Consider the following 15,073-nt stretch of genomic DNA (forward strand, 5'->3'; position numbering starts at 1 on the left):
TTCCTTGACTAAGGAGGAGGCTCAGGGATGGCTGGAGCTTCTGCAGCCACAGCACTGCATGCACTGCACCAACACAGCAAAGGTGCCAAGGAAGCTCCCTGTGCTCCTTAGGGAAGCCTAAGACTCATCCACACCAGGATAAAGTTGGATTTCATGTTCCTCTTCCATCTCCTTCTCTGGTCTTCAGTTGGGGCCCCACTGGAAACCCAGAGTTAGAGAAAGGGCCTCATGGCCTGAGCAAGGCCCTGGAGTATGACATCTGCTCCTTATGAAGCCCTGCTTGGCTCTGGGGACTAGATAAGTCCTCTATCATTTGGCCATAAAATGCCCCAAGGCCCACCTAAGGGCTGCTGAAGATGTTAGGGCAGACAGTCATCCTGTGTGACTAAGGACGGTGAAGCATGAAGACCACTAGATATGACGGAAGTAGCATCTGTTCTTGACAGTAGGTGGTGAGTGAAATAACTAACAATATTTAACAATGAGTTCATTTGCTTCCATGTGTGTGGCTGGACACCTTTTGAAGGAATCCTTTGTGCACAGCAATGTGTAGCCTTTCCGAGACATATGAACTGCTAGGAGAGGTCAGGTTTGGGGATCAAGAGTGCTGAGCTCAAGTTCTGTAGCAATTCCCATAGTCAGGGGGTCTGTGACCCATCTGTAGTCACTACCAATTACTCTGAGGCCCCATAATTCTTGGAGGTGGATGGATTATAAGAATTCATGTGCAGGCAGAGCTAGGAAAAGACACGTAAGATCAACTTACATCAAAGAAAGCCTTGTCACTCGTGTGCTTCGGGGCTCCCATGCTGGGGCCAGCAGGGATGACCATTTCTACTTCAGCCAGATCAATGTGGCCTTTACAGCTTGTGTCCTCACCCGAGTCATAGTATCGCAGCTGGAACCAAAAGGATACAGATGGGATATAAGAGACACAGAAAGAGAAATGGCATGGATTTTCCAACTGTATTTGAATACTTTCCTCTGTATCTTGTTAAACTATGCCTGGAAGAATGGACAAGAATTAAAAACACTGGTTGCCTCTAAGAAGGAGCACTAGGTGGCTAGGAGAAAAGAGAAAAAAGACACGTATTTTTTGAAATTTGAAAAAATGTATTGCATATTAAAAAATAAAATTAAATATCAACTAACAACTGTGAAAAATATATGTAACATATAAAAAAGGGGTTAATGTTTAGAATATGCACAGAATTTCTAGAAAGTGATAAGAAAAAGATAAACCTAGAAAAATGGTCAAAAGATCTCAACAGGCAAGTCACAGAAGAAACACAAATGACCTATAAACATTTGAAAAGATGAGCAACCTCACTGATCAAAGAAAAGTAAATGAAATCAAAGAGATTTCACTTTTCACTTAGTTTAAGAAAAATGGCTGATAATATCCAGGTTGAATGTAAGATACTAGGTACTCTCGAACACTGTTAGTGGGAATATAATTTGTTAGAAATTCTTGGAGAACAATTTGGCAATATCAACTAAAATTTAAAATGTTTATGCCTACTGATACACTCTTCCCACCTCTAGAAATTTATCCTACAGAAACATTCCCACGAGCAGGCAAAGATACATGGATGAAGAGGTTTCCTTCAGCACTGTTGTTTGTTTTTTGTTTTTGTGAGGAAAACTGGCTCTGAGCTAACATCCATTGCCAATCCTCCTCTTTTTGCTGAGGAAGACTGGCTCTAAGCTAACATCTGTGCCCATCTCGCTTGATGAGTGGCGCATAGGTCCGCACCTGGGATCCGAACCTGTGAACCCCAGGCTGCCAAAGCAGAGCACGCGAAGTTAACCACTATGCCACCAGGCTGGCCCCCCTTCAGCACTGTTTTTATCAGCTAAAAATTGAAAAGATCTATCTGTCTTTCAGCGGGGTATTGGTTCATTAAATGATAGTACATCAATAACATGGAATACTGTACATACAAATATGATAAGGAAGATCTATACGAACTGGCAGGAAAATATGTTCAAGATACATTATATAAAAATAGTAAGTTGCCAAATAGCATGTAGATATAAAATGATTTCTGAAAAACATAATAAATAGCTTAACATTTGACTGAGCGGTTACTATGTGCCAGGACTGTTCTGGTTGTTTTTGTATATAACCCATTTAACCCTCCTAGCAACCCAAACTATATATACATACATATACATCTATACATATGAAAATTATTTAGAGAAATAGATATCATATTGTTAATAGGAGCTATCCCTGGGAGTTGGGGCACAGGGGATTTTTCCATCTTTATGAGATGATTGAATTTGGTGTAACAACCATGTATTACTTTTGGAATGAGAAAAGTATTTTTAAAAATCAAAGATTGCTGGTGAAAAAGACCTATTGATCCATAGTCTGGATCTCACTCTCTAATCTATGCAGCAGGAATGTGTCTGGTGCCTCTGTCACTGTGGTTCTGGCCTCAGACCTTTCTCTGTCTCTCCCTTCGGGCATGGTATGTGTAGGGCTAAATGGAAAAACTGTATACCCTGCACGTTAAAGGAAGCCAAAAGATTGGTAAGAATGCAAGTATAATTTGACGTAATTGTAAATTACAGAAAAATTATGACATTCTCCCATGTTATATTTAGTGGTTTAATGGAACTTTTCTACACAGTGTTGGCTGTATGATTTCAGAGACATTGTTATTTTAAAGTACAGCTCCCTAAAAAGGGCTTCCATTGCATGTTTGAAAATAAGTTCTCTATATTCTTCCACAAAGACTCTGCATAACCTTTATGAAACCCCTTGAGCAGAGGGAAAGTCTTCACCTGGAAGGAGTCTTCTAGATGCAAGTCCCAACCAGAGCATTGTACAGGGGGAACAGTTCACATCTTTCCCAACAGATTCCATTTTAGAGATGAATGCATTGAGAACCAAAATGTGTACCCTCTGCCTCAAGGCTGACTCGTCAGTTCCAAGGTAGAGTGAGGCCTGCAGTCAGAACAGGGGAGGCCATGCGACTCTCCTAGTGAAAGGTGCAGAGGGACTGAGGATTGGGTACGGATCCCTCTCTCCTGAGGTCACTGGAACAAAGATTGTGACACTGAGGACTGCAGAAGCTGCTACAGCTATAGCTAAGAACCTAACAACGGGCAAAAGCTTCCCTGCCATGGTCAGCAAGCTCCAGGCCAGTACTTGCCCACTGTGAATTCCAGGTTTGGGTGGCACATCCCCTTCTGCCTGTCTCAGGGCCCACTCCCCGCTCTGTTGCTGCCATCTCTGAGGGATAACGATGCCTTCTTTAGTAACCAGTACAGTGATGGGCACAGAGAAGGTGTTAAATAAATGTTTGTTGAATAAATTAATGTCCTCAGTTTTGAATGGATGCTTTATGCTGCAAGGATGAAGGTCATTTGTATTCTGGGGAGTGCTCACAGGCGCAGCCTCTATACGTGCGTGTGGTATGCAGCACATTGAAAACCTCAAGTCTTCCCCGGCCTGGGTTTTAAGAGCAGGCAGCAAGAGAGAGTTGAGCATTAAAAAGCGGAGTTCTATTGCTCTTAATGACAGCCTGGCGGTCGAGTGGTTAAGATTCAGCACTCTCACTGCTGCGGCCCCAATTTGTTTCCAGTCAGGGAACCACACCACCCATCTGTCAGTTGTCACACTGTGGCGGCTGTGTGTTGCTGTGATGCTGCAAGCTATGCCACCGGTATTTCAAATACCAGCAGGGTCACCCGTGGTGGACAGTTTCAGTGGAGCTTCCAGACTAGACAGACTAGGAAGAAGAACACGGCCACCCACTTCTGGAAAAACTGGCCACGAAAACTCTATGAATAGCTGCGGAGCGTTGTCTGATATAGTGTCAGGAGGTGAGAGGATGGCGCAAAAAGACTAGGCAGGGTTCTGCTCTGCTGTACACAAGGTTGCCAGGAGTCAGAATCGACTTGACAGCACTAATGATAAAATTGTTCTTAATGCTCTGGGCTCTGCTGTCACTGCCTCTGCCTGCACATACCAGGCAGGGCTACTTTGGAACTTCCTCAGAAGGCTACTGCCCTGGCTCAGGGACATGGAGGAGACCCCGGGCAGCGTATGAGTGGCCTTGGGAAAGCAGCCTGCAGATGAGGGACGTATCTGCTGAGAGTCACACGACAGCCCAGGACGGAGCCGCGCCAAGAAAGAAGGTATCTCTGTAGGCCATGACAGTATTACCTGATGTTTTGTTACATCCAAAACGAACCAACGGGGCTTCCATCCTTTCAGCAAAGCCCCTCTTTTGTAAAGTGTTCCCTCAAAGGACCTAGAAGAAATGATGACAAGGCAGTTAATTTTGATTTTTCATTCAAAAAATGCTTTAAAGAGGATGTCTGTTGTTTTTGTTTGTCAAGTCTCTATTTCCCCCAGATAATCCGAAAAAGGCCAATTAGAGTTCTTGGTAGAATTTTTCTACTAGACCTGCCTCTTTCTGCTGGAGTTACCAAACTTGTGAGGTTTGGAGCTCTCAGTAGCCATCTTTTGTGCCATGTTGGGATTCAAGCAACTCACAGGAGAGAGCCGAGCTGGCACATAGACTGAAGCCTGAAGACACTGTGTGAGAAACTGGCATAACCTTGGCCTTCCCAGTTTATGGGAGTAAATTCCTTTTTGCTTGAGCTAGCATGAGCTGGATTTCTGATGTCTGCCACTAAAAAAGTGCTGACTAACACTTATTCCCTCAAAAGATCTGGCAGACGTGAGATAATAACAATCAGGACTCAACCACAAATAACTACAACCTCTTGGCATTATTTTAGTTGTAATTTTGATTTTTCCTCTTCAAAGAACCATCTAACGCATTTAAAACAGAAACAAAGAATTAAAACAAATCCATTTTAAGTTTACAGAAGGCTGTACCGCACAGCCTAGCTTATTAAAGGGCCTGTGCTGTCGCCTTAAGCAGGGTGGGGTGTGTTTTTTCAGCCACCCGGCAGGGCTCAGCATGTCAACCTGTTTTCGTCATTCTTGGACGTGTACTGGCTGTACAGCGTGGCTGCTCTTCGGTCCACTCCATTGGATGGGGAGATGCTGGCATTCTGCTCATCCCCCATGCTGCTGTCTGGGAGGTGCAGCAGAGACCTCTTCTGATAGGAAGGTAGGTTGGTAGACACAATTCCTGGGGAGCCCGAAGGGTGTCTCTGGGGCTGAAAAAGACAGAACAGGAGCTAGGAAAGCTTTACAAAGACTTTAAGCAACTGATCTAATAATTCCATTTCTAAAAATTTATCTCAAGGAGAAAACTAGACCAATAAGCAAATTTATATACAGAGATGTTTATCCTGGAGTTGTTTATAATAGTAAAAAATCGGAAATAACCTAAATGTCTATCATTAAGAGACTGGTTAAAAAAAACGTCTTTCCATAGAATGGATTTCTTGTTAGCCATTGAAAATGATGTTGCTGATTTATATACAGTGACAAATGGAAGGACATGTATGCCACAGTAAGTAAACAAGGGAGCAGGTTTAAAATAGTATGTATAGTAAATCCCTTTTATACGTATGTTTAGAATGATAAAACAAGTTTGACAGTATAGTGGTTTATTTCTAGGATATAAATTATGGGTGATTTTTGTCTTCTATTTATAACTTTCTGTGTATTATCTTATTTAAAAGAATAAATATATCTCACTTTCATAATCAGAAAAAAAAAATCAAGAAACTATTTTATTTTTCAGGGAAAAAAAGCAGAAAGACATCCACCTGTGGTCTGTCTGATACCAGCTCCTGAACTGCCATTTGAGGGCAGGAGATGGCACCCAGAGGCTCCCTCTCACACTCAGAGGCTTCCTTTCCACTCCGCTGTCCTGGACCCTCTGTGACATCTCACTCTGCTGACCTCTTCTTTCTGAAGTGCTCTTCACACACTCACCTGTCCTAACTTCCCTCTGTTGCATTTGGACCCAGTCTGACGTGGGTCTGACTGGTGGCTGTACCAAGTACTGTGTGATCTCTGTGCCTGTCCCTTCACATAGGAGATGGGACACCACTCCCTCACTGTGGGTTAAAGAGGATGCTAATGTGTGTACGGTGCTCAGCACAATCCCTTGCACGTGTTAACATGCTTGATAAAAGTTTCTTAAATCAGAAACAGAAAAGGGGGCGTGAGATGCAGAAAACAGTATTTGGTTTTAAAATGTTTTTATGATAAATGTTTCTTAATTCAGAAATAGAAAAGGGAGTGTGAACAACGGAAAGCAGCCTATTCTGTCATTTTAAAATATTTTATCTTCTCTGATTATTTCTCTGGAGCAAACATGGTCTTGGCATTCCCCTCCTCCCTCATGTGGTAGAAAATCAGCTGAAACCACAGAGGCACTGAGATAGAAAAGAACCCAGTAATTTCCCCTGGATACAGGGCCTTGACACATAAGTATTATGTCACTGTGGTAAAGTGAGACACTCAGGAAGTGTTCAGTCATGTGGAACTTTCTGCCCTGGACCCCCAGGCCATGACCCCTCCCTTCCCACGCTTTCCTTTGGCCATTAACCCACCTGGGTTGCCTGTGGCAGTGGGCCCCACCTGACCTAGCACCTCAAAAAGCTCAGAGTAGCCCTCGAAGGGTTTTGCCAACTCACACGGTCTGCTCTGGGCTCTTCTTTAAGGTCCATGGTTACCCTTTCCCACAGCTGCTGCCACTTCTCAGGGGTTTGGTTCAATTTATGCTCTAATCTTTCGATTTCCTGCAAAGTAATTAAAAGGAGTTTTCTGACAGACAAGTATTTCACAGAAATCAGGATATGCCCCAGAACCACATCTGTGTACAGGGCCCAGATGAACAGCGTGGCCAGAGGGCAGCTGAAGACAGCGGTAAACACGGGCCTCGGAGGTCTCCCAAGCCAGGAATAGTGGCGGGAGCTCTGGCTGGTGTGATGTACTGTGGCAGAGATGATTTATCAGGATCTGTAACCAGGGCTTTTTGTACAGAATGGCTTAAATAGAAAGATGAAATATGTATCCCAAACACCTTCACCCTTGGCCAGCCCATAGGAAATCTGATGGCCACAACTAAAGGTCGAGCACTGGGCTGGCGCCCAAACCCTAATAGCCGAGGTAGATGAGAAGTCCATCCTTGACAGAGGAACCCCTCAACTCTTATGATTCAAACCACATGTGGAAAGAATGAACCAAGAAATGCCCAAGGAATGCCCAAATTTCTTTGGACAGGGAAGCTAGAGATCAAAGCAGCCGCCTCTGTGCAGTGCTTTCACTGAAGCATGATCCTCCTGGTCAGAAAACCAGGCGGAGAGGACTCTTCAGGAACTGTTTGGCCCATATCAGGGCTCAAACCCTTTCCTCAGGGCTGCTGCTCTCATCAGGGTGGCTACTGCCAGGATGGTTTCACTCCAGAATATTCCTTGTAGGAGACTGTTGGCAGTACTCCCATCAGGCCCTCAGCTACCCACACTTCTGACCAGAGGAAGTAAGGCACCCACAAAAGCCATAACCCAGGCCTGACTCAGGCTGCTTGGGCAGCTACAACAGCTGGAAAGCTGCAAATTGCTCCATTTGCTCGACTGCTTTCTCATAATGCTGGAAAACTCATTTTATGGAGACTCTCTTCGAGTAGCTGAACCTGGTCCCACTGATGCTGGAGAGCAAATTTGGTTTCCTCATACTCCTGGAGTGCTACCTATAATGCTAGCCCAGAGTAAGAAGAGCCATGTCCAGAAGTTTGTGACCAGTTAACTTAGCCTGGTTCCTGAGGCCTCAGGTGCCTCCAGGGCCATGGTGCCCTAGGTGTGTGTCTACACATGGCGGACTTACATTGAAGAGGCTGGTGAGAGCATCGGGCTGAGTACAGCTAACATCATCATAGCACGGCCACACTGTTTTCCTCTGGCTCTGGGGCCCAGCTCCTGCAGCCAGGTCAGAGTCCTCGGAGGGGACCTGCTTGGGGGGCAGCATCATCCAGTCATATGAAGGTCCTGTGGAAAGGGTCTCCTCTATGTAGTAATCCCACTTCTTGAGGCTGGAGACATTTACACTGGGCTTCAGGGCCTGTTTAAAGAAAATTCTGAAATGTAGTTTCATTTTGACCCCAAAGTACTCCAAACTTATTGGCAGGCCAGCCCCTAATATTTGCAGGGGCAAGGACAAGAGTATGAATGGAGGTTCAACCATCACATGTCTAAATATTTAAACATCATACATCAAGATATACTATTACATATGTTCTATCTTCCTACCTGGACAAATATAACTTCCTAAGGACCTGGAAGGCCAGGCTCAAACTGAGAATTCTTGGACTCCTCAGATTCTACATCAGAAAGTGGTGGCACTGGGGAAGCTGGTCCCAGCTCCCAGTCCTTGGCCTAACCTCCCGCTCCTCCCACCCCGGCTGTGTCCTATATTCTGAGGGTCTTTTATGAATGTGTGTATATACCACACGCAGCTAAACACTGCCCACTTCCTGCCAAACAGTTACTTCTTAGCTGCCTTTTGGGCCTGGTGGTGCATGCACTGGCTTGGGAAAGAGACTTGGAGAAGTAGTCTAGTGAGGAACTTGAACCCGGGCAAGGAATTCTGAGGTACCAGAGCATGGTTTAGAAGAAGGAGGGGCATCTAAGCATGGAAACTTAGTTTCTCGGACTCCTCACCTCACGAGGAGGGTGCAGCTGGAGAAAGACCAGAGGCCTTCTTGCCCCGGAGTAAGGTAGTACCCCTTATCAAACCAGTCTGTTCCATCCCAGAGCCTATTCCATGTAAATGTGGCAGAGCATGGTTGCCCCTGAGATGTCATCCTTCTTGGGCTGGTCTCCAAACATCCTTGCTTCCCATGGAGTTCTTCCACGGCTTTGGTACAAATGGACTTAGGGAAATCTTTTCTAAAGTATTTTAGATTTTTCAGCTCAGACGACCTGTTGAGGTTTCAAGTTTTGTTTGTTCTTTCTTCCTAGGGAAAGTTGTCTTGCTTTGATTTTCTTGAAGTTATCCTTTCTAGGTTTTGGGGGCCAGCTCCTAATTTTTGTGGTCAAGAATATTGTGAACAGTCTCCATTCCACCATAACCCAAACCCATAGGGTATCAAACTTTTAAATAGTTTCTAGGATGAAACCTAGTCAAACGTTTATAAAAAGCTTAAACAGCTTACATACATCAAAAGGAGGGAAAATTTTAACACGAAATATTCAGAAAATGAAACAAATGCTTTCTTACTGTACCTCTATTTCCAGTGGTGAATACAAATAATTAAAGAAAATGGGACTCCTCTTGTGCATTCTATCAATACACTCCCAAATACAAATCCCTTTTTTGGCATGCTTGTCTCCTTTATCATCAAATAAAGTTCCTGTAAATCCAAAAAAATTCAACAAAAGTCAAATAAATCAACAGTTCACCTGAAAGTATGATGCATGTAGCAGATGAAAAATGGAATATTTCTTACGGCTCTAGAAACAGCAATGTATGTACAGAAACTTTAGAAAATAACTGCAGAGCTAAAGATAGGAATGAACATCAGAGCTATATGGAAACAAATCCAAATGGAAGGAAAACATCTGATAAGTTTTTCCCAAGCATTTTGCAGTCCATCACGACTCCCTTCCACACCACATCCTACATGTATATCTAGATTCAGAGAGGTCCATGCCAGGAGACAGTCTACACATTTTTCAAGAGAAGATGTAAGGACTTAGTGTTGATTTGATGAAACTCAGTTAAAAACATAATTTTATGTTTATTTTTTAAGTCGTTGGCTGTTTATTATGAAGCCATTTAAAGTGTTTTCTTGTTTAGTAGTTTATATATACCACAAATCATGGTCATGGATACTCTGGATGACAGAAGGGTGTGGTCTGTATCCCTGGGTGACTTAAAAACAAAAGATGAATTTAGGGGGAGCACTTCAAGGATTTTCTGACACTATCTTTGCACCTTTCAAACAGTCAATCTGTTACTCACATGAGCCCACTCCACTCACAGAGAGGAAAATGTGTTAAGGTGAGGCAGGAAGTATTTCTTTAAAAGGCCAGGAAGGGTGCCTCTCTTAACAGTGCTGTCTTGCTTTGAACGAAGTGACACAGTCAAAAGTCAACAAGACCTTTACCAGTTTATCAGAAAAAAGTGTCTCAAGTCCAAGGCTGCACAAAATCCTATAATATGAGGGGCCCCCCCAGACTAATTAATGTTTTCTTCTCTACCTTTTAACTGCAGAGGTCCAGCGCAGTAGTTCTCAACGTTGGCCACACATTAGAAAAACCAAAGGCTTTAAAAAAAAACCCCAATGCCTAGGTCTTACTTCAGACCAATTAAATCAGAATCTCTGAGGACGGACCCCAGATATTAGTCATTTTAAAAGTCCTCCGAGTGACGCCAATGTCCAACGTGACCAGCTCTACTTAATGCCTTCCCAACACACGGTGCTTAAGAAATTAAGGTTTCTGATTATGATGTGTGGAATGACAAGTTTATGAGTCAACAAAGGTCTGGAAGTATAAACGGGATGGGAAATGGTCTCACCAGTGTTGTCTCCCTTACCGAAAGTATGAAATATCACACTAGACAACTTTAATAGCATGCACTGGAAAGCAGTATTTCCTGATTTCATATTTTAAACTGAGAACATCAGTAAATATTTTCAGCCACTAAAAGAGTCTACTTTATGAATATTCAGGCACATATAATAACCTGAAAATAGCTGTTTTTTTTTTTTTTTTTTTGCTTGAGGGCCATTAGCCCTGAGCTAACATCTGTGCCAATCTTCCTCTACTTTATATGTGGGTTGCTGCTGCAGTGTGGCTGACGAGTGGTGTAGGTTCGGGCCCAGGATCCGAACCTGTGAACCCAGGCCGCTGAAGCAGAGTGTGCTGAACTTAACCACTACGCCATGGGGTGGCCCCATGAAAATAGCTGATTTTTAAAAATTGGCTTATTTTCTTAACAAAAATAGTCATGTGTATCCTCCCTTCCCCTCTCCCTAAACAACAACAAAAGTAAGAATATAAAACCCTCTTGGGGAATGTTTTCACAGGTGCTGACTGACTTTCAGAATCTACTCTTTACAACTATTACTGTTATTAAAAACTATAATAAAGTCTAAAATTCACTGAGTGCTTACTATGTTCTGGCAACTATGCTAAGAAATTTACAAATATTTCCCAATGTGATCATTATGGCCCAAAGGGGTGGGTGCTATTATTGTCCTCATTTTAAAGATGAGGAAACTGAGGAACCCAGAGAGGTACCTAACTTGTCCAAAGTACTCAGTTGGTCACTGGGAGTGCTGGGATTTAACCTTCGTCCATTTGCTCCGGAGCCCATGGCCTTAACTGCTATTCAAACTGCCTCCAAGGGTAGGTACCTTTCCCACCAGAGTGTACCAGGGATGGAAAAACTGAGTCAAACGTTTCTCCTCAATCAGTGATACCACTATGAGATATTAAAATAGTAAGCAGATTTAACTTTTCAAAAGGGCTACAGGGATGACCACTTGCAGTGCCAAAGAGTTAACACAGTGCATAATCTCAGAATCTGGGGACTTGCTGATATTCACTCTACTTTCATAGTTCAGAGTAAAACCCTAAAATGGCCTGGCCATACTTGGGGGTAGTTATGTTATTAGAGTTTTTAATTAAAATCACACAAAACTAAAAAAAAAGACGGGACAAGGGTATGCAAACACGTACCGTGCTCTAATCTTTCATAGTCTGAATCCAGGAGAAATGTTTTAAAGCGATTGGATACATAATGGAAAGCCAAGAACTTTAAGTAATAGAGATTGAATTCAAACTCAGTTGGATACTGGTTATGAACCTGAAACACACAAAGCAAAGAGTAAGAATCAAACCGAACAAAAAGTAGATGCCATCCACTAAATGCTGACTTGAAATATGCAGGAGACCATTTGGTCACTCAATCAATTGAATTCCTACCATGGATGGAGGGGGGAAGGGAACCAGCCTTTCTGAGCACCTGCTATGTGCCAGACACCATGCTAGGGGTTTTAATAAACATAATCTCACTTAATCTCCATGGCAACACTGCAAGATAGGCATTATTTTTTCCAGCTTTATTGAGCTATAACTGACATAATATTCTGTAAGTTTAAGGTATACAAACGTAATGATTTGATATTCATATCTATTGTGAAATGATTAGCACTGTAAGGTTAGTTACACCTCCATTACTTCACATAATTTTTTTGTGGTAGCACATCTAAGATCTACTCTCATAGCAACTTTCAAGTATATAATAGAGTTTTGTTAACTATAGTCACCATGCTATGCACTGGATCCCCAGAACTTATTCTTCTTGTATCTGGAAGTTTGTATCCTTTGATCAACATCTCCTCATTCCCCTCACTCCCCAATCCCTGGCAACCACCATTCTACTCTCTGTTTCTATGAGTTTGGCTTTTTTAGCTTCCACATATAAGTGAGATCATACAGTATGTATCTTTCTCTGACTTATTTCACTTAACATAATGCCCTCAAGGTCCATCCATATTGTCACAAATGGCAGGATTTCCTTTTTTTCTCATAGCTGAATAACATTCTATTGTTTATATAGATAACATTTTCTTTATCCATTCATCCATCGATGGACACTGAGGTTGTTTCCATATCTTGGCTATCGTGAATAATGCTGCAATGAACGTGAGAGTACAGATATTTCTTTGAGATAGTCATTTCCGTCCCCTCGGATACAGCCAGAAGTGGGACTGCTAGATTATATGGCAGTTCCATTTTCAATTTTTTGAGGAAGGTCCTCCATAGTGGCTGCACCAATTTACACTCCTACCAACAGTGCACAAGGGTTCCCTTTTCTCCATATTCTCGGCAACACTTGTTCTTTCTTGTCATTTTGATAACAGCCATTCTAACAGGTGTGAGGCAATAACTCATTGTGGTTGATTTGCATTTCCCTGATGATTGATGATATTGAGCACCTTTTCACCTATCTATTGGCCATTTGTATGTCTTCTTTGGAAAAACATCTAGTCAGATCCTCTGAAGATGGGCATTATTACCCCCACTTTACAAACGAGGAAGCTGAGGATGAGTAAGACTGAGTAATTTACCCAAGGTCATTCAGCAGTAACTAGCAAGCCCAAATTTGAACACTGGCTTGTTAGGCTCCAAGGTCTCTGCCCCATTCACTACCTCATACTGTGCTACGCACTTGACAGATACAAATTAACATAAGTTATGGTTCTTGCTTTTCAGGTACGTGTGGTATAATAGTGTGTAATACAACAAGAAAAACTGTACCCATATAAGTTTGGTGGTGAAAGGAATGAGAAGAGAAAGTGGTGGTTTAGGAGGACAGCAAGAGTTCTCTGGGTGAAAGAAATGTGTGCCTGTCTGAAAGCAATGCAGAAGAACAAATTGTGGAGAAAGAGCTGATAACTAACGGAATAAGGCCCTGGGAAAGTAAGATGAACAAAGCTAAGGGCCTGGAAACAGGAAACAGCTTGGAAATGAGGAGGGATAGAAGAGTAGGCAAAAAGAAAGATATGTTCAAGTGCCAAGGGGAGGGGGCAGAGCTTTGCCTTTTAACCTCAATTTTTCATCAGTAAGTTAGGCAGTGAGGTCACTGGACATAGGAACAAGGATGAGTGAATGACATGGGAGAGGGGAGCAAGGGAGAGCTTGGTCACTGATCTATAGCATACTTTAGGCCAGCTGTATGCAGACTCTTTGGAGCCATCTATGTTGGTAGAAGTCAGGCTGATGACCTTGTGACACCCTCCAATCCACCTACAATCTCACCTCTATATTGCTCAAATAATCTCTCATGACCAGTTAGAGAATTTTGTTTGGTTGAGATAAGTTCCAGTCATAATTGTACTTGCTTAAAAGCTGTTCCAAATGAACACTGCAGGCAGGCTAAAAGCCAGCTTTCTTCTCGATGTTTAATTTGGCAATGCAGACTCACACTTGGTCAGCCAAAGTGAGAAGGCATATGTGTAATATGTTAATTGCCCAATAGATCAATGGGAATTTATAGTCATGATCCGAATATCATCGATTTAACAAAGTTTATCATCTGGTTAGAAACCTAGTTTTCTGTGATGATTAAAGGTTTTTTCCCCCTACATTTTCTTATTGGCTTTTTAATTGAACTAAAATTTTAGCTCATAAGTAATAGAAAACATAATGGATTTTAGGAAGACGTACTAAGACTTTGACTCTTATGCAATGGGCTTGGATACTGTGGAGCTGCTTCCCTGACCTGAGTCACTGCCCTTCCTGCTGCATCAGGTCTCCACAAGACAGGAGAGTTTTCCATGAGACAACTGTGACATGGCTCTGAATAGCTAGGTACTGTGCCCTATTCCAGGTTTTTAGGAAAAAAAACCCAAGCTCCTCGTTCGGAATCAATAGTGCCACCCCAAGGGGCCAGTGTGCACAAAGTGGAGGGGGGTGACAGATTGTGGGTGGTAGGACAGAAGAAGAAAACAGGCCCAGGCGGATGGAACTTGGTTCTCTACCATCTGAGAGTCTCAGGGAGGAGAAATCTGCAATGTGCTCAGGCAGGATGAGCTCCAAGAACAGCAGCCCTTGGATTAAACCTCGGTAGTCACAGGCCAGCCCCCTGGCTCACTGTTTCCAGGGGAAGAAGAGTTCAGGCCTATTACCACTGACCCAGTCCACAAGAGGTTCTAAAAACTCTTTTAAAAACCGTTATTAAACAAAGCTCCAGAATAACAAAACTTTTCTTTCAATGACTGTTCTCCATAGAAACCACTTGCCTCATACATATTTGTTTCTTTCCTTGATTATTCTGATATTTAATATGCTAAGGATTATAATTTTGAAGACCGACTTCTGAAGTAAAGTGGAATGGAAATGATACTGAATATGACCTTAAGTTGAACTTACAGGCATTTCAGGGAGATCATATGCCAGGACTAGAAGCAAAACTCCTCTACAAGTGGAAAAATGCTTTCACAGCCCACTATACTGTGTGACTGCCTCACCACAAACCCTGCACTCGACAATTACGTTAGAAAGGTTAGACACTTCTCCAAGGCCGCTGGCACTCATCCGGCTTGAATTGGAACTGGTGCTTAGAGAGCATCAAGGTGTAAGCGCTTGGGGGCACCAACGTGTGTATGTGTGTGTG

At 42.8% G+C, this 15,073-nt stretch overlaps 1 protein-coding gene across 5 annotated transcripts in view; it reads right to left on the reverse strand.

The window, feature by feature from the left end:
- Window positions 1–15,073, reverse strand: part of SBF2 (SET binding factor 2) — a 507,948-nt gene that overhangs the window by 2,142 nt on the left and 490,733 nt on the right. For all 5 annotated transcript variants that reach the window (XM_058545969.1, XM_058545967.1, XM_058545970.1 and 2 more), the window contains 7 exons: window positions 11,632–11,758; window positions 9,169–9,296; window positions 7,772–8,005; window positions 6,583–6,687; window positions 4,955–5,148; window positions 4,181–4,268; window positions 767–898 (listed from right to left, as the gene is read on the reverse strand). In XM_058545969.1, coding sequence (XP_058401952.1) covers window positions 767–898; window positions 4,181–4,268; window positions 4,955–5,148; window positions 6,583–6,687; window positions 7,772–8,005; window positions 9,169–9,296; window positions 11,632–11,758 — 1,008 coding nt within the window. The remainder of the gene's footprint in view (window positions 1–766; window positions 899–4,180; window positions 4,269–4,954; window positions 5,149–6,582; window positions 6,688–7,771; window positions 8,006–9,168; window positions 9,297–11,631; window positions 11,759–15,073) is intronic.

This window comes from Diceros bicornis, chromosome 7, assembly GCF_020826845.1.
Source record: "Diceros bicornis minor isolate mBicDic1 chromosome 7, mDicBic1.mat.cur, whole genome shotgun sequence".
NCBI classification, from domain to species: Eukaryota; Metazoa; Chordata; class Mammalia; order Perissodactyla; family Rhinocerotidae; genus Diceros; species Diceros bicornis.